We start from the raw sequence: 19,234 nt of genomic DNA, 5'->3' as shown, positions 1-19,234 counted from the left end.
GCTTTTAAAATGCAATTAAAAGGAAAGTTCAATAAGTCACAGTAAAAACCATGAAACAAGAGAAAATCACAAATCTGAAAATGCAGAGAGGTGCTGAGCACATTGTGATGGCACTGACAACATCTATTTCTTCCAGAGGCAATCAGAGAAGAGGAAGCATGTGTCGGTCTACAAACTCAACATGTCTTTTCTCCACCAGTGTTCCTCAAAGAGAAATCCTATTTAAAATACTCCAACTGCTGCAACTAATACTACTACCACAAATAATAAAAATAAAATTAATAATAACTTTTCGTCTGCTGTGTCATGCTGACATGAGATGGAGAAACTGGGTGGGCAGCCAGTTTATCTTACTGTAAATACAATAATAAAACCGGTGAGATGTAATCTGTTTAAAAGTCCATTTTTAACACTTGGTGCACAAAAAAATGCTTCTGCCCATTTAAAACTACAGTTTTATGTTAAAAAAAAAGGTTTCAGTATTCAATATAACAATGTTTGGTGTAGTTTTTTCTATTTTTATTTTACATGGGTTATTTATGGAACAAGGCATTGGACAAGATGTCAGTGGATGAATTATACCCTTAATCTTAGTTACAGCACTTTCAGAAAGACATCCACTGCTGTGTAATCCATTATTGTAAATCTAAATGCTATTAGGAAATGATCAGACAAAAGAGGGTTTTCAGAAAACACTTTTAAATGTTTAGATTCTAACAAGATCTAGACTGTGATTAAAAAGGCAATTGAGTCTAATAGACTAAATGCCAACTTGACGCTGATATTTTTAGTATCTACAATAATTGTTTTATCTGAGCTGAGCACTAAATCAGATAAAAAGTCTGAGAAATCAGACACTCTCAGTAAGGCCCAGTCAGGTGAACAATAGATGATAACAAATAAGATTGGCTTATGGGTTTTCCAACTAGGAACAAGGGTAAGCATCAGGCTTTCAAATGAATTAAAACCCTGTCTGGGTCTTTGGTTGATTAACAATCTGGGGTGGAAGACTGTAACTCTAGTTACTGGTCCCAACTCTGGATAGTCACATTTTAAAAACTTTGCCACGTGTGGGACTAATGTTTCTTATCTCTCATCTTATTCTGGGCAGTTTAATGAATTTGGCCAGATTTCTACAAATGAGAGGTGCTGGGATGGATGCCATCTCTCCTAACAAGTTTATCAATTATCTATAAAGCCCACATAGACAGCGAGCAATTTAAGGGAAACATGTGGCTAAATATGTCACTCCTGGTCTGATTGGAGAGGGGACCAGAGAAAACTAGACAGTCCAACAGTGTTATGGTTACAATATTTTAGTGACCTCTGACTTAACCAGATGTTATTACATCTTATTATCTTATCTGTCTAATGTGTGCAGGGAATGTCAAAAGTTCCAGAAATGATTGCTCATCATACAACTTGTAATAGCTGTGCTGTGGAAGCAAAGTGTACTAAAATGTCTGATAAACTGACCATAAATCTTGTGTATTTATTATCTTTTATCAAGCAGTTTGATTGGCCTCCTATGCTGGGAGGCTGTTTTACCAGTTGAGATCATGAGATCATTACTGGAAAAGGACATTTGAAAAGAGAAAATTATGATTTATAAAAATTAATTCTAATTCTCGTGGGTTTTTTTTTTTTTGGTAAAATATTGATGCTTTTCACCTCTTCAAATGGTTTTTAATTTTTAGAAATTAAAAAGCTAAACATTCATGTGGATGTGTGGCACGTAGCCACATTGTTCAGCTCTCTTGGCTCAGTCTTTATCTCCTGCAAACAATCTAATAAAGACCATAAATAAGCAAGCATACTGAATATTTTTACAGCGACTGCTGCTGTTCGTTGCTCTTGTGAAGCAGCTGTCATGGTCCGCTGCCCGGTGTCGGAGGAGCTGATGGGATGCCCACGCTCACGGGTGTGGCTGTCAACTCCACACCTGCATCCCATCCCAGGCAATCTTCAAGTGGACTATTTAATCCAGCTCAACCAGCTGCTCCACGCCAGTCCGTTAGTCGCCTCTCAGCGGTAACGTGCTCACACGTGAAGGCAGTTGCGAAATTCTGTTTGCTGGAATAAACGCTAACCCTTTCCTTGTGCGCTTAGGTAACCGCTCGGCGTGTTTGGAGCCCTCTCCTGCCTGTCTTCCTGCCCGCCTGGAGTTTTGGATAACTACCGGCACTCGTCTCCTCTATTTCACCTGGAGCTCCCCCGCGGACCCTCACCCCTCCCTCTGGTTCCCACAGCCCCGTCTAGACCGTAAGATTAATTCTCTACCCATGTATGCTGTTATTTCTCCGTTCCCCCAGTAACCCTCTTCCTCTTTCTGTTGCAGCCTCCCACAGTCCCGATTACGGCGTCCCCGAGTTATTTCCCGGTCCCTTGGTTTTCTAGTTACCTGGCGTGTTTTCCCTTTGACCCTTCCGGACACCCTTAGTTAAAATAAAGTTTATTCTGCGTGCACCTTGGCGTATTGTCTCTGCTTCTGGGTCCAGCTTGTGTACTGAGCTACGGTTCATGACAGCAGCACGTTGAAATGTTGGTCTGTTCTGACACAAGGTCTGCTCTCATTCAAAATGGTTTATTTGTCGTGTGTGGTTAAATTGGTTTATTAAGAAGTTATCATTTGATGAGTAGTATTTTGTATATTGGAACGCATGACTTGTTCAGATTAAAAGTGTATGATCCAGGAAAAAAAACATGAATATGCCATGACCAGTGGCGGTCCTAGCCTGTTTGGCGCCCTGGGCGAACACTCCCTCCCTCACTCGCATCATGTCGGGGCAGCATGAGTACGAGCATTTTTTAAAAAAAAATTTTTTTTTTGCCGATGCCCGTGATGCCGCCCCCATCACGATGCCGCCCTGGGCAACCGCCCGTATCTAAAACCGCTACTGGCCATGACATCTGATGAGAACAGCAAGTCTTCACAAGATGTCTTCACAAAGCATTAATCAAGACTTTATTTGATCATTAATGACATTACAAATGACAAAGAACTGATAGGTAAAACATACCTTAATAGTATACATTATAGTGTTAACACGTCTGTATTTTAAATAAATGTGACACTTTTAAGTCAGAGTTTAGATGTTTCCAGAACAGTAGGATAGCATGTAATAGAATGCATCATGATATTGTCCCCAAAAATGTGTGTAAGATGGGAGATCATCAATGTGAAATATTTACTAGCAAAAGTAACTCATTTACTTATTTGTCAATAACATATTTTGTTGTAAACAAAATCTTACATATGATTTAAATATACATGTCATGTTTGATACATATTGTTTTGAAGCATCCAGTGAATTTATACCCTTTACTTTTAAATATACAGTAATTTTTTTTCTTCTTGTATTTGAAAATCAGCAGATGTCACAAACAAGGGTATTTGTGCATAAAAATTTATTAAATTAAACAAAGCTTGCACTAGATAGCAGCACTGACATGGTAAATAACACAGAGCTAACCAAAGCAAGTTGGCCACTGGAGTAATACACCTGTCTTCCATTCAAAGGCTGAACCGGTCTGTAGTTGTTGACCATTTTCTGTCCATCATAAAACTGAAGTTGGCTGAAAGCAGCGAGCTGTAACAAAGAAAAAATTAAAACAGGCAGTTAAAAATGTACTTTTATTAGAAATAGTATGCAAGGGGCATACTATGATAGAACGCTTTGCTAATAAATACAGCTATTATCAATGACAGCTAGGCAACAGGGTGTGTCTCACTAAAATTAACTTGCTGCTTTACTATTGTGGTTCTACTGTAATTACAGATTTTTTTTTTTTTTGTCATATAGCTGCTTGAGATCAGAACAGAAATAAAGAAGTGTGCTTGTTTTACATTAGATAGGTTGTTGAATGTTTAATATTTCAATAATGTATCAGTAATATAAATTGTGATTAACAAAAGTTTCATATAGACAGCATCATTTCAAGTGAAGGTTTATCCATTTTGAAATATATTTTTGGGTAATGTGGGAGCAGTGGAAACAGTTGTAAACAGCTGCTCATCAAAGAGGCTCATTAGCACAGCCTTGTGTTTGTATTACATATAAGCCCTTCTTTTTCTCTGATGTCTATTTATGTCCCTATATTTTCTCGGGTAAAACATATGCAACATTAGCACCTAAACCCACTGCATTTTTTTTTTTTTTTTTTTACCCATGAGGTATGTGTGAAATCAGTGAATTATTCTTGTTATTTTTAACATTACATAACCCATAGTCACAAGTTTACAATGACCAACTACTGCCATCTAGTGGTTGTAGTTATTGTAGCAGATACCTCGGGTTGCCTAAACATTTAATATTGGTTTGTGTTTGTCTTTCATTCTGGTTATAAACGAGTAGTTCATGTTGCTTACTTTAGCCTTTAATTTCCTGTTTATTGTTGTGACTGTGGTCTAACATTAACCAAACACCAGCAATTCCCCCTACTCACCTCCAATCTCCTATAGGTCTCACGTTAGCATGAACACTTTCCCCCCTAAAAACAGCTCACTACTGCTATCAAAAATTATGCAGTTTGGCATGAAAGTGAACAAGCACGTTAAATGTGTGAAGCTGGGAGCTAAATATTGAGCTGAATTGGGTGATACCGTTATTAGTGTCAAATGTGGCTGTTTAAAAAAAAAAAAAAAATTATTCAGAAACTATTTGCTTTTTATAATTTGGGGGTTAAAAAGGTTTCCCAGAAAAATTATGAAAAATTGCCTTAGTGTTACACTAAATTAAATTTCAAGGATAAACTCATAACGTTCCGCTTCTTCATAGATTAATTAAAGTGTAGGGAATGGTACCTGATTCCTGCTGAGAGGAATAGTGCTTTCAAACAAGGTCCAGACCACAGCTTCAGCACAGTCAGGTGTGGTGAGGGAGCCCTTGTAGCGAAAGTACTTGGTCCTGTTAATTTCAGAAGGAATGAACATGTCCAGGGAGACACCCAGCAGCGTCACATTCGTTTCTGGTTTGATGAAATATTAACAAGAATGGAAAGTCAGAAAGTCGGTAAGAAAATCATCACTAATCTTCGAAAAAAATTTTGGTTAGCTTTTCTAGTTGATTTATTGTGTTGTTGTGGATGTTATATAACATTGTGTTATCTTATAATAGATGCCCTTTAGCCTAGTGTAATCAGTTACATATGTAGGACTCTATATGGAGGGTGAAAAGAAGATTATTATCATTTTTCAGCAGATATAACTTACTAGGTTGAGATATGTATTTCAGTGCACTGATAAGATGATCATACTTCTCATTTGCAGACTCAGACTCCTAAAACGAAAGAATAAAATGTTAATCGTCATACCAAAAGCAATTTATAATTAAGAAAACAAAGTTAGTACAACATACAGTAGCTAATTTGGTTCAAAGACACACTAAAGTTCATAAAAGTTTGACCAAAAGAAGGTAAATTCAGATTTCCATTCATCAAAGACGTTGGCGGTCAACAGCTCTGATACTGTGAAACACTGACAATATTCCTCATCTTTTTTTTTCTTTTTTGTTCTGTTGTAGTACGGATTTGAAATACAATTGCTGGACAATTTTTTGAAATTATGTTTTCCAAGTACCTGAAAGAAAAATCCCAAAACAGCCACACCCGTACTGTCTTTTGAAGCCTCAGCTAACGAGTCATACTCTTCTTTTATATGGACGATATGCATCTGCAGATGAAATAAAGCACTGCATTAGGATCTATTTGAATACAATACATTAATTACTTAAACACATATAGTGCGAATTACAAAATATTTCTACTGATTTATGACATACTGTACCTCCATTGGAAACTTTTCTCCATCAATTGTGTGCTCAGAACCACGTCCTCCATCTTTGCCCCAGTGCAGGTGAAACTGAATTGCCTTGTATTCATCATCCAGATTTCCTCCTTTGATTTGTATACTGGAAGGCAAATTTAGCTGAACTGAAATTCAGAATTAAAAAATAAAAATAAAAACCATTAGACAGTCTTCCATGGACGCTCCCATTATTTCAATTACAAATGACCACACATGACACACATGACACATGCTTTTGCACATGAACTATTTTAAGAGGTATTTTTGTTACATGAGAAGCTTGGTTGCTATTATTGTCCATTTTACCACCTCCTCCTCCCTATACTGTTATCTATGTTATCTACAGATGGGGTAACTGCATTTTTATTGCCAGAATTGAAATCATAGTGTTAAACTGTCTTCCTCAAACAAACTTGCAATTATAATTAAGACATACCACTGTGGCCAGTGTTTATGAGGCTCCCATAAAAAGTCTCTTTATAACCGGTGAAGTGAAAAGGAGTCAGGCGTTCATCTGGTAGCACTTTCCTTGTGACAATATTAACTGGAGACTGAGATCTGCCATTGCAGGTTTGTGAAACCAGCCCCCATAACACTGGAGCTGTGAGGAGAAGAACATAAACAGCTCCACTAATATGCCTCCTTTGGTTAACCATTCATTTGGCTTGTTTTAAAGTTTACCTGTGCAGGTGTGGTTGCATTGAACTTGGGAATAGTAGCACCAATCTAAAAGATCAGGTTTGCAATATTTTAAAAGAGAAAAGAATTATTCATCTGTAGGTTATGAGGTATTAATTTTTGAGCATTTGCGATCACAATCACATGTGACTTTATCTAATCTATCTAATTTTTATCTAAACTTTCAATCAAACTTTCAATATCTGGTTGAATTAAATTGACCCTATTGGTCACAAGCACATTTATATTAATGATTAATTATTTCAATAAATACACTTTTGATTTTATATATTTCAGTTGTATTGTAGTCAACATTGTTTACTGAAGGCAAATAAAATCTATCATTTTTTGCGTGCAGTATCTGATATCATGCAACTTATTCACAAATGAAAAAACAAAGACACATAAAACTCATACCTGCCCCTGAGACGAGACTCACATAACATGTGAAGAGAAATAAAACAGATCTGAGCAGCATTGTGAATCCAGTTATAGTGTAGATTCTTCCAGCACTGACTGTTTTCAAAGATGATGCCAGAATCAGAGTTCAACCAGACTATCATACAACTGGGAGCCCCACCTATCAACCCCATTTTATAATGCACGCTTTAGATTTATGACACCTAATTTGTGAGGACAGTGACACACAGCAAGAGATATCTCGAGTTTCATATTCTTGAGATAATGAATGGACCCTAACGCTGAAGGTGTCTTCCTCCAGAAATGAGCCCACAGGTCATTTGTCCAAACTGCGAGCTACAGTTACATTTTTGAAGTTAGGGGACCTCTAGTGGTGATGTGAAGAAAATGCAAGTGACATGTGTGCTGGTGTCGTTACCTTTGAGGAAAACTGCAACGTAGACTTATTTTCCATGAGAAGCATCAGGCAGTTAAAAACAGAGTCATAAGTTATTGGCATTTAAAAGAGTAAAGTGATTTGTCCCTCATCAAGCTCATGAAGATGTACTGTATATAAGAAAAAGAAAATATATATATATATATATATATACATATATATTATGTAAAGTTTATGTTCACTGAACACTAGAACACCTTCACCTCCACGCCTCTCTCCTTTCTGCTGTGTCAGAGTGACATAAAAAAGACTTGTGCAGTCAGTTTCTTATTGTTAATGAAAAAATAATCCATTGTAACACTAAAAATCAGACTACTTAAAAATTAATTAACAGTTGGTACAAAAAGTTACAGAATGGTACAAAACGTTTAAAAAAAAAACATTTGAAGTCTTATTTGGTGTTTTTTGTAATTTATTATTATGATATATGGGTTATATATGCACGCTTGTTCTCTCCACTGAAGAAAAAAATCACAATTTCAGGTTCTCTTGAAAACATTTTGGGTTAGCCATTGCAAAATATCAACTTACTCCAGTGTTTTAGTTAGTAAGACAACATTTTGAGATATTAATTTTTATTCAGTGGCACAAAAAGGTCAAAAAGCTAATCTGTTTTTAGTTATCCAAAAGCAGCCAAAGCACTTTGTTCCCCTTGTGTTAGATATATTTTATGTAAATACGCAAAACTGGACTTCAGGAAATTACACCCTGATTCACAAAATATTTCCATATTCTGCTAAATATGTTTGGTAGACCTCAAAATGTATAAACATAAACAAACAAGCACACCACATATACCACGTATATTGTGTATAATACTGTAAATTGATGTAAAAGCAAAAAACTCAATCTATAATTATAATACAGAGACACAGATAAGGTTGAGACACATGAATGAATGTGCCAAATATTTCCTTAACCCCTTTAGAAAACCAGCACACCTCCTTTAATCAGGCAGTAATTATAACAGAGTTTGAAAAAAGCTTCCCCCTTTAAATGAAACTTCTACCAATCTCTTTGCTGCTACATGGATTCTCTGAGTGTCACGTCTCTCTTTCTTTTCTGCTATGTCAGGGTAACATGAGACAGTGAGAGACTGTGGGAGCAGTTCATTGTTCGTTCAGCAGTTGGCACACAAAATTTAGTTCATTCACGTTCATTCCAGTTTTTGCAATAATTAGCCAATTAAAAAAACTCTATTTCATGTACCATGTTGAATCACTCTTTAGAGCTCTGCTGTGCTGGGAATGGACAAATCAACCAACAAATCAATGATGGGCCAGAGCAGAAGAATTTATTGGGTTCCTGCTCAGCAAGAATAGCAATATCAATCTAAAGTGGGCAAAGGCTTACCAGAAAGAAAGTAAAAAGATAAGGCTGCAGATGGTAGGTTCATAATTTGGCAGCAGGAGTCCATGTACCAAATCTACCTTGTATACTAATTGCTGATGATGATGGTTTAATGTTTTTTGAGTTCCTTAATATCACCCAATCATAGTTTGAATTCCAAGCTTTATATTATAGGAATGAATTTGTAGCTGATCTGCAGAAATTATGTGATTTCTATGGTGCTAATGTTTTAGTGAATGTAATGTGCTCCGTCTCAGAGTATAAATATAACAAATTACAAATGTTGGGGAAAAACAAACAAACAAAAAAAAACAATTTATATGGTGTTACGTCCCCACGATGAAGGTCCAGGGCTGTGTGTGGGGACTGGTAACAAATGGGTCCAGAACGGAATGAAAGGAAAACAGACAGAGGTGTTTAATAAATAAAATAGTTTTTATTATAGATAATCTTAACATAAAGAGCCGGCAATGCCATTTTTCCAGTAACACTAGAAAAAGAAAACGGTCTCAACAACAAAGAACACAACAACTCCACACCACGAGGAGGCACTTCCAGGGGCCCACAAGCCCTCCCTGTCACTAGCAGCAGCAAGTTCCACAGCTGCTGCTTTTGAGGCCCACAAGCCCACACTACTCACATGAAGTGGCTACTCTTCCCACTGCTCCTACAACTCCACGCCACAGGCAGGACAATCACACAATAGGACCTCTTTTGACACCTAAAACACAATCAAGAAACACCAGAGAAATCTGCCTCCCCTCATCCAGTTCATCCCCAGCTTATATGACCTCAGAGAGGTGAGAGCTGACTGGGCTCAGGTGGTAAACAAGGCCAACAAACAGCAGCTGTGTCCTGGGGAGAGAGGAGAGTGAGAGAGAGACAGAGGGGTGGAGCAAGAGAGGAGGAGGTGGAGAGAGAACACCACACCCACACAAGAGTAGTTTCAGGAGGCCCTGCTAGGGCCGTAACATATGGCTTTCACAGTAGGCTGAGCAATTAAAGTTTGAGAATGAAAATCTCTGTTGGCCAAATATGATCACAAACAGAGAAGAGTGGAAAGGCATAAGACAGAAATGGTCACTTATGTTTTTTAAGTGATATAAAAGAGTAGAAGGAAAAGGAGGTAAAGGAGGAAAAAACAAACCTTTTTCACCACTTGAGGCAAAAACACACTGTTGAACACAGCCAGGCTATAAAGGAGGCGATACTAGCAGCTGGTGTAACACAAAAGGAAATGAGTGTTTCCGGACCACTCACTAGTTTCACTCCATATGACCGAAAGAGGAAATGGTGGATGAAAATTACTAATGTGTACATGGTGGTAGAGAAGGGTCTTAAAAAAGCTCAAAAATACAAAAGCAGCTGAAGCCGTGAAGTTGGCCGAGCTGGCTGGGTATGAAAGTGGAGGGCTCGGCAAGGGACGTATGAAAAATCCAGGTTTGCTCACAAGTGGAAAAACGTAGTTTCTGCGAAGAGTATGGTAACATCACCTGACTCTATGAAAAAATAAATTTTGATGTTAAACTTGCTGTTGGCTAACATCATATAGGCAGGTTATTTTTGTAAATAAATTGGTATAACCACTTAGTAACAACACAATATCATTATAAAACAGACCTATACTACATGTAAAAGCTAGCGGTTAATAGGTTTTTCTCACTTTAGTCCCATGCAGAAATTTGAAAGCTGGACATAGATGAACTTTTTTATTTACAATAAGTTTATTTAATTTGTAAAACTTGTTTTTTGAACTCCAGAGTTTTCATTTGAAAATAATTTATTAGAAAAGGCAGATCATTGTGGTTGTTATAAATTGCTTCACATTGGTTTTAATGAAGGCCAGTATACTGTTGTAAAAACAGGGATCAGTCCCAAGTTAAAAGTCATGTAAAATTGGAAAAGGCTTTTCTCTGGAAATATGTTTTTAAGCTATAACTTAAAGGAAATGATTTGGATTTCAGTGGATTTTTTTGTTTGTTTTTTGTTTTTGTTTTTGTTAAGGCCAGTAAAAAAGTTGTGACACTAATTGAGGCGTGATGAGATAAAAGTATGGAAATTACCCTGAGTGTCTTTAAATATTAAAACAGATCCTATTTGTAAGATAGAAAAAAGTTTAACCAGCAGAGGGCAGAATGTGTACATCCAGGAGCTCGGGCTCAATGACAAGAATTTTATTTTTAGAGATGAGCCAGAGAACCATATCTGACATCCAGTGTTGGACTTCCCAAAGAAACCCATTAAGAGAACTGTGTAAATACAGTGTCGGATGAAATACCAAATAGGTAGGTAGATATATCTGAGTGCCGTCAACAAAAAAATGAACTGATACGCTGTGTCTCTGAATTATATACTCAATGGGGAGCAATATCAGAACAGAGGACTGCCAACATTCAGATGATGTTTGGGCCACAAACATCATCAAGTACTCTTCTCATCTTAACCACCACCTTTTCACACTGGTTCCCTCTGGAAGGCAAGTCTTTATAGAGCTTACAAAAAGGTTTTACTTTATGTGTCTGAATTGCATTTGAGACTAATGCAGCCCTGACTAGAACCTCTCAGACATAATATTACTGTCTAGCGCACGGAGTAATTGCTGTATTTTTTTAAATGAAATTTCTGCTATAAAAAGGTTATTTAGAAATTGGTCTAAATGGTCTAAAGCAGTGGTTCCCAAACTTTTTTTTGCCAGGCCCCCCTTTTTTACAAGAAAAATGTTCGCGCCCCCCCCGCACAAACACATCCTCCAAACACACACACCCATATTTTCTTTACAAACTCCATTGCGGTTTATTTCACACCTCAAACATTTAGTAAACAATTAAGCAAATACAAGTAAACGGCAATAAATTACAGGTAGTAATAAAATACACTACTAACTCTTTTACGCTACGTCCACACCTACATTGGTATTTTTGAAAACTCAGCTGTTTCTATGCGTTTGGGCTTTTCGTCAACACGTAAACGGCGTTGCGATTCACCGAAAACGGAGATTATTTAAAACTCCTTTTTTGCGTTTACGTGTGGACGAGGATTAGAGTTCGTCACGCAACGTCAATGTGCCTCTTTTCACGTCACGCTGTGCGCCACGTTATTGTTTACATGAGATGAATTGCAGAATGGCAGATAGAGACAAAATACTGTTAATCTGACTATCTTCAGGTTTTACACGCTTACATATACACACGCAGTTACTGTCCCTCCATTTAGAAAGGCAGAGGCGTCACGGCGTAATTATTTTACGTGTAGTTGTTTTTTTTCCTGTGTAATAATATTCAACATTGCTATCAATACATTTTTCAAAAACTGCCTCTCTGTGCAAAATGGGTTTAAACACATAAACAGCTGTGGGATACTGTTTGTCCGTGATTTGAACCGGGGGAACAAATTAGGGCAGGATCAGCCTGATATTATTTGTATCTTGATTTTTAGTTGAACAAATATGACATTTAATGTCAGGAGTAGTTAGTTATTACAAGAAGTGTTTGTGAACTAAATATCAAGAATGTGGGATACTGTTTGTCCGTGATTTGGAGAGCACAGCGCGTGCTCCCGACGCAGGGAAACTAATTTTGCAGGGGAGACCTACCTTGGCACTTGTGCAGGTGAAGCCAAAGGGAAGATATGCTTCACCATATTTTCCTGTCTTTGGCTTGGAAGGAAGTTGGTTTGGAAACATATTTGGCGATGCTTCATCTCCTGCTTTGCGTTTGTGTGGGAGCCCCGTCAAAAACCTGTCCACAATGTCCAAGCGCTCTTTTTTTTTTTTTCCCTTTTCATACCGCGCCCCCCCTGCAATGGCTCTGCGCCCCCCCTAGGGGCGGGCCCCACACTTTGGAAACCTCTGGTCTAAAGGTATTTTCAAGTGGGACTTGACCAACGAGAAGGAGATTCTGGGATTTCTTCCCAGCAGAACATTGCGTTGAAAACAGATGATCACTTTAGTTTAGTGATCCTTAGTTGTTGTTATTTATTTCAGAAGGTTGGCAAATGAATGTGTTAAAACAGCCAAAACATGAACAACAACCTAGCTCATTAAAATAAATAAGACATCACAAACACAATAGACGAGAAAGATCAACTGTGACACAAAAGTGGCCAAAAATGGTTTCGTCTTCATTGTTCCCATGGACACATGAAGCTACAAGTACATGTGCCAATGTAGAGGGTGTTGATTACAGACAGTTTTTTCTTTTTTTCTACTCAGTCTCTTGCAGGTGAGCATTCTTGCACTGTGCATCTGTGCACGTGAAGCATATCAGTCAATGAAAGTGAGAAATGTGGACGATGGGCACATCATAAACATAAACAGGTGCAGTTTTATTTACTAATGGACAGTAGCAGACATGGTTGTGAAGCCTGTAGATATAATCATCAAGTAAATATCTTTTTATAGAATCTTTATTACGATTTAGATAGCGATTCTGAAGATAACCTTTGCAAACATTGCACAAAGACGTTTCAAAGACTGAGGCCATGCCTCTTAGCTGGAAGGCTGAATCGGGTTAAGCAGGGATGATACTTTCTTGCATCCGTGAGTCCGCTAGGGTCCGCTGCAGTCACAATCTCATGAATTTCATCAGACAGCATGAGGGTCCTTGTAGATGTCCATGTGCCTGCCTGTTTTTTGTGGCTTTACAGGCTGTGGAGAATTGACATTACAGTGCACCAAATATGCATTTTCCATCCTTTATGTTTAAGACTTAAATAAATAATTGATGATAAATTATATACAAATTTTTGAGACTTTATACCTGATACAGATTTTCTTGAAACATTCAGCCAGATACTATATGACTGCAATATTAAATAATCAATTTCAGTCAATTAGGCTTTTGTATTAAGTTCTGAGATCTGATCAGAATATGTTGATGAGTTCTGATCTTCTTCTGTGGCAGCTTAAGTGGTCATAAAGTCTTTCCTGCTGCTGATATCCATTTCTACAATGCCACCAAGTATGCTGTAACTGCTCTGAGGGCCTGGGGCAGGAGCTGCATGCAGAAAACAGTCATATCCGAGCCACAGTAGGCTTTAAAAGACACTCTAACCAGCATTTAACCCCAATATCAGCCGTTACAAGACCCATATACAGCACTTTATGAATTTCCTTCATTATTATCTCTTTTGTGAAGAGCATTTCTCTGGCTTTGTAGAGAAAGAATTTGAACACAGCTCTACCAGGGAATATCCTGATAAAGCAGCATAAGGTAAAAGTATTATTCCTACATGTCAGGTACTGTTAAGATGATTATTCACATACAAAGTATTTGTATTTTATACAAATACTTTTCACTTCTCAGACAGCCTATGAAAGCAATAGATATTGCCAGTGCTGTTATATACGTGCTCAGTGGCCCTCTTCATGTTCAGGTTTGTCATTTTCTCTTACTGTTAACCTTTTTTATTGTGACTAATTTTATGTCTATTATATTTACTCATAATGAATTCATCTAATTTTTCTTTCAGCTTGGAGACATTCTGTTTGAAGGTGTGTAGCAGGTGAAGCAGAGTTTGTTACCCTGGCAGCTACAGTGCAGGAACCCATAATAGCTTTACATTAAAGTGGTGTGATTGATTTGCCTCACTACACAACTCTGCCAGATTGTAGTCAATTCACAGAAGACTGAAAAGAAAGAAACTCATCCAGCTGTTAACTCTTCTTCTCAAAGCCTCACCTGCTATCTGCTCAGAAGTGCTATTGACCAACCACAGGAATACCCAGGAAAACACTTTAATTAATGACAACTTCCTTCTTATTATATTAAATCTTACTTGTTGGATAGTTTTAAACCAGTAAAAGTTGTTTTTGTTTTTTTTGTTTTTTTTACTGTTAAATCAATGTTAACTGGTTAAAACTTTAGATAAGGATGTTGGTTAGACACACACAGTATGCATTTTTACATCACTAAGAAGAGGCTACTGGTATGTTAAAGAAACCTTTCAGTCAAACCTAAAAAGTACTGTCTTGATTTGTGTGTTATACAGCAGACAGTGATATCTCAAGTCTGGTATTCGTCAGATAACGGATATATGGAATATCCTCCATCAGAAAACATTTTCATAGTTTGTTTGTGCAAACTATTAACAAGAGCTACTGTTACGTTTTGGAGTTGTAGTTTTAAATTGCAAACTGTAGTAGGTGTGTGAAAAGTAAATTTACATTGTGTAGCTGGTTAGATATTTTTGTTTTTATATTTTTCCTTTGTCTTTTTTACACAACTGTACTACGACCTCTAGTGGTTAACATTATAATGGAAGTTAAAGCAGAGCTGGTTTGGTTTCAAAAACTGGCAGCAGACTGTCAAAGTGCCACCCTGGTGTTTTGGTTCCTTTCAAGTGTGACTTGACCAAAGAGCAGGGAATTCTGTCCACGACTGTACTACGACCTCTAGTGGTTAACATTGTAATGGAAGGAAAAGCAGAGCTGTGAAATGCAAAATGATGATGATCTTCAGACGTATGTTTTCTCGGGACATTTGTGCTCTTCATTAACAACCAGCCATGGTTTAATTTCCATACATCAGTACTGCCATGTTTATATCAGTGTTATCTTATTAAGAGTAAACTGCTTGTTTAAAATGCAATTAAAAGGAAAGCTCAATAAGTGACAGTAAAAAACATGAAATAAGAGAAAATCACAAATCTGAACATGCAGAGAGGCATCAGAGAAGAGAAAGAGCTTAGCCGTCTTTGTATGATGTGTGTCGGTCTACCAGTCTACAGACAAACTCGACATGTCTTTTCTCCACAAGTGTTCCTCAAAGAGAAATCCTATTTAAAATAAACCAACTGCTGCTACTAATACTACTGCCACAAATAATAATAATGATGATAATGAGGTTTTCTTCTGCTGTGTCATGCTGACATGAGACCAAGAAACTGGGCGGGCAGCCATTTTATCTTACTGTAAATACATTAATAAAACCGGTCAGTTGCAATTCATCTTCCATTATAACACATTACAACAAACAACAACAAAAAAAAACTTCATGGTCAAAAATTCAACTTCCTCAGATGTTTGGATTTATTGGAGTCACAATTCTGGTATAAAGTAATACCAAATAATGCATTCTTTCCTCCTTTGTTGTTGAGCTGTGAAATGTGAAATGCTTATGACCTTCACAAGTTTTCCATTTCTGCAAATTCACTCACTTCAGTCTTTTGTGGCAGTCACAGTGTATGGTGCATAGAAGGAGAGCGTGCTGACACAACTATGATATGTTAGTTTGAGATAAGAACTTTTGTTTGATAAAGAATTTGCTTTGTAGCCAGTGATTCAGCTGAAATGAAATGGTTAATCAGTCAATGCGTTCCATTCATTGGCGTCTCGTGAAGTCTGCACCAAGACTTAAGACGTTCCAATATATATATCTATAGATGGATGGCTAACAGGCACAAGACAGTTGGAGCTGACTGTCACTGAGACTCCTCATCGCTCTCTTCATACTTTTGGTGCTTTTGTGCGTGTAGCAGGTTACCGGTGTCGGTGATGGAGCGCTGGCGGGGCAGGGTGGCTCTGGTGACCGGAGCCTCGGTCGGGATCGGGGCGGCTATAGCCGTGGAGCTGGTCCGGCTCGGCATGAAAGTGGTGGGCTGTGCCAGGGACATCGGAAAAATCCAGGTTTGTTCTGAAATAACAAACTGGATTTCAACAGAGAATCATTTAATGTAAAACTCTAATGCAAAGGAATTTTTAATGTTATGCCGATATGCAGTTATGTAGCTCTGTCAGGCGAACGTCATACTGGGGCTGTTGAGCAGCCAGACCCTTTGTTTTACTGTGAATAAATATAAATACTTTAATTCTCAAAACAGGTGCATTCGTTTACGATAAAGACATTTGAGGGGAGTTATTATTTCCATCTATGCACAAATTGCATAGGGGAATCCTATTGATATACGCTTCAAAGATGAAGAGTTGAGACAAGTAAAAAACAAAGAAACAAATAAAGAAAAACAATTTATGCTGTATATATTGGTCTATATGCATGGGTTAAAATGAGCTGCTTTATACCAGATTTAAGCTGTGTACTATACAAAAGTAAAGGAGACGGAAGTCAGGCATGATAGCTTGTATCTTGATGAATGGAGTTGTGTAAATCCACAAAGAGCAGTAAACTTTGGGTCAACAGCCACAGCACAGGTCAGCTGATCACAGCCTGTACACAAAGAAATCTGCTGGAGCTCTAAATAGAGCTTATTATGATTAATCTCCTCACACTGCTTTGATAATTATATATATACATATATATCCTGTTTGGTTTCAGAAACTGGCAGCAGAGTGTCAGAGCGCCGGCCACCCTGGTATTTTGGTGCCTTTCAAGTGCGACTTGACCAAAGAGGAGGAGATTCTGGCCATGTTTGCAGCGATCAAAGAGCAGCACAAAGGCGTGGACGTGTGCATCAACAACGCTGGCTTGGCTCACCCAGAGTTGCTGCTAAACGGCAAAACAAGTGCCTGGAAAAACATGTTGGATGTAAGCACTCAGAGTTATTTTAGAAAAACAAAACTGTCCTGGTTGGTATGCAGTAATATATGAAAACATTGACAGGAATGGTTTCAAAGCAGAATGCTGTATTCTAATGAAATGATGAATTGAGTCATCATTAATTTTTAGAATGAGATAGTTGTCCTTTATTTATACAAAAAGTTGGATAATTAGTGTGTTAAAAATGCCAAAATATGAAAAAAACCCCATCTCATTAAAATAAAAACAAAATCACAAAACACATTATATGAGTGAAATAAAATATTATGCAAAAGTGGCTAAAACAATTTATTTTTCTTAAGCGCAAGAAGCAACAAGTAAAAGTATAATTTTGATGCGTCAATTCCATATATTTTTTAACCATTTATGTCGCTGCCTTGGTTTCTTGCAGGTGAACGTTCTTGCACTGAGCATCTGCGCACGTGAAGCTTATCAATCAATGAAAGAGCGAAATGTGGATGACGGACACATCATAAACATAAACAGGTGCAGTTTTATTTTACTTAAGGACAGTGATGGGTATGCTTGTGGAGTTTATTGATTTAATCATAACACAAATACCTTTTAGTTGAACTGTGTCTGTGTCTCTGTGTTAGTCCTGTGACAGACTTGGGACCTGTCCAGGGTGTACCCGAGGCTCCAGAACCCTGAATTAGATAAGCAGAAGAAAACAGATGGATAGTAAATGCTGATTTGATTAGCAGCTTGTAAATCTCCGTCTGTTACAGCCAGTGCGGCCATCAAGTGTTTCCTAATGCTGATGTACATTTCTACACCTGCACCAAGTATGCTGTAACTGCGCTGACTGAGGGCCTGAGGCAGGAGCTGCGTGCAGAAAACACTCATATCCGGGCCACAGTAAGCCTTTGAAAGACACTGTAACCAGTTGCAAAGTACCTTTAACACTAATGTCAGCTGTTATAAGTTGCACACACAGTACTTCTTGAAGGATCCTCATTAATAATGTCATTTTGCAGAGCATTTCTCCTGGTGTAGTGGAGACAGAATTTGCATCACGCCTCTACAGAGATGATTCAGATAAAGCAGCTGCTGTATACACTAAATATAAGGTAAAATTATTATCCCTTTATTTCCTACAATTCCTACAATATTGTTGATATGATTACTCAGCTAAAATTTCATTAAGCACTTTTCAATTCTTTGATAGTCGCTGGAAGCAAAAGACCTCGTCAGTGCCGTCACATACGTGCTCAGTGCCCCTCCTCATGTTCAGGTTTTAGATTTTCTCCTTTTTTCATCTTTTTGGTGACCTTTTGAGTTTTTGTCTTTTGCATTTTAAATATCAGCAGTTTAGTCATAAGATAACATTTCTCTATCTTTTCTTTCAGATTGGGGAGATTTTGCTTGAAGGTCTGTAGCAGGTGTCATGCAACTTGGCCGTGAGACCCATCCCAATCTTTACATCAGTAGTGTGACTGGCTCTCCTTACTTCTCAACACTGTCAGATTGTAATCAATTCACAGAAGAATAAAATGGAGGAAACTCGTCCAGCTGTTAGCTCTCTACTGTCTAACTGTCTTCTTATCAAAGGCCCCCGTGGTACCTTTTTACAAGCGTCCTACTGGCCAGCAAGGAATGCCAATAAAAACACTTTGATGAATGACATCTTCCTTCTTATTGTAACAGATCTCAGTTGCTGGACAGTATTTAAGCTTTAAGAGTGTTTTTACTGTTAAGCAGGTGTTTATTTCATCTGGTTAGAACCTTCGATGAGGATGTCAGTTAGACATACACAGAGTGTATTTTCTCGTCCCTGAGGAGAAACTGTTGCATCTTTAATTTGTAGCCTCCTTAAAACAGACTGTGAGACGTTTTTTTCCATCTCAGTGAGAAGTTGCAGCATGTCACCTTAATGTACCTTAATGTAAATTTTACTGACTTTATGTACTCATGAAAACACTCTACAACATTTTACTGATAATTTTCACTAAGGAATAAAATAAAAGGATTTTCAGGGAAATTTCTTTCATTGCAGTGTTCTTTTTGTGGTAAAGGATATTTAATGTGCTGTTTGTAATAGGACATTTAAAT

The 19,234-nt window shown here is 37.7% G+C and overlaps 2 protein-coding genes and 1 long non-coding RNA gene across 3 annotated transcripts; 2 read left to right on the top strand and 1 right to left on the bottom strand.

Annotated features, from left to right (window-relative positions):
• The first annotated feature begins 1,843 nt into the window (after positions 1-1,843).
• Positions 1,844-2,682, top strand: LOC106097860 (uncharacterized). Its single transcript, XR_001223910.3, has 3 exons — positions 1,844-2,031; positions 2,110-2,262; positions 2,339-2,682. It is a non-coding gene; the product is annotated as an uncharacterized LOC106097860 (long non-coding RNA).
• Positions 2,683-3,416: 734 nt separating this feature from the next.
• Positions 3,417-6,507, bottom strand: LOC109204971 (carbonic anhydrase 4-like). Its single transcript, XM_019367236.1, has 7 exons — positions 6,488-6,507; positions 6,243-6,364; positions 5,786-5,931; positions 5,579-5,671; positions 5,213-5,279; positions 4,805-4,968; positions 3,417-3,590 (listed from the first exon to the last, which is right to left on the bottom strand). The coding sequence occupies exons 1-7, from the start codon at positions 6,505-6,507 to the stop codon at positions 3,417-3,419; spliced, it is 786 nt and encodes a 261-aa protein (XP_019222781.1).
• A 9,516-nt stretch (positions 6,508-16,023) lies between these two features.
• On the top strand, positions 16,024-18,696 carry LOC112841634 (dehydrogenase/reductase SDR family member 11-like). The gene is made up of 7 exons (XM_003440141.5): positions 16,024-16,314; positions 16,961-17,170; positions 17,574-17,668; positions 17,911-18,040; positions 18,160-18,252; positions 18,351-18,416; positions 18,532-18,696. The coding sequence occupies exons 1-7, from the start codon at positions 16,183-16,185 to the stop codon at positions 18,559-18,561; spliced, it is 756 nt and encodes a 251-aa protein (XP_003440189.1). The 5' UTR covers positions 16,024-16,182; the 3' UTR covers positions 18,562-18,696.
• Positions 18,697-19,234: the final 538 nt, after the last annotated feature.

The sequence above is a fragment of the Oreochromis niloticus genome, linkage group LG14 (genome assembly GCF_001858045.2).
Source record: "Oreochromis niloticus isolate F11D_XX linkage group LG14, O_niloticus_UMD_NMBU, whole genome shotgun sequence".
Lineage (NCBI taxonomy): Eukaryota > Metazoa > Chordata > Actinopteri > Cichliformes > Cichlidae > Oreochromis > Oreochromis niloticus.
The sequence above is the reverse complement of the archived record's forward strand: the minus strand, read 5'-3'. Positions and strand labels throughout refer to the sequence as shown.

Coding starts and splice junctions, on each gene's coding strand:
- LOC109204971 (XM_019367236.1), bottom strand. CDS start 6,507: ATGCAACCACACCTGCACAG. Junction 5,672..5,785: donor GAGAAAAGTTTCCAATGGAG/GTACAGTATGTC, acceptor TTTCATCTGCAG/ATGCATATCGTCCATATAAA. Junction 3,591..4,804: donor TTCCTCTCAGCAGGAATCAG/GTACCATTCCCT, acceptor TCTTTGTTACAG/CTCGCTGCTTTCAGCCAACT.
- LOC112841634 (XM_003440141.5), top strand. CDS start 16,183: ATGGAGCGCTGGCGGGGCAGGGTGGCTCTGGTGACCGGAGCCTCGGTC. Junction 17,171..17,573: donor CCTGGAAAAACATGTTGGAT/GTAAGCACTCAG, acceptor GGTTTCTTGCAG/GTGAACGTTCTTGCACTGAG. Junction 18,417..18,531: donor GTGCCCCTCCTCATGTTCAG/GTTTTAGATTTT, acceptor CTTTTCTTTCAG/ATTGGGGAGATTTTGCTTGA.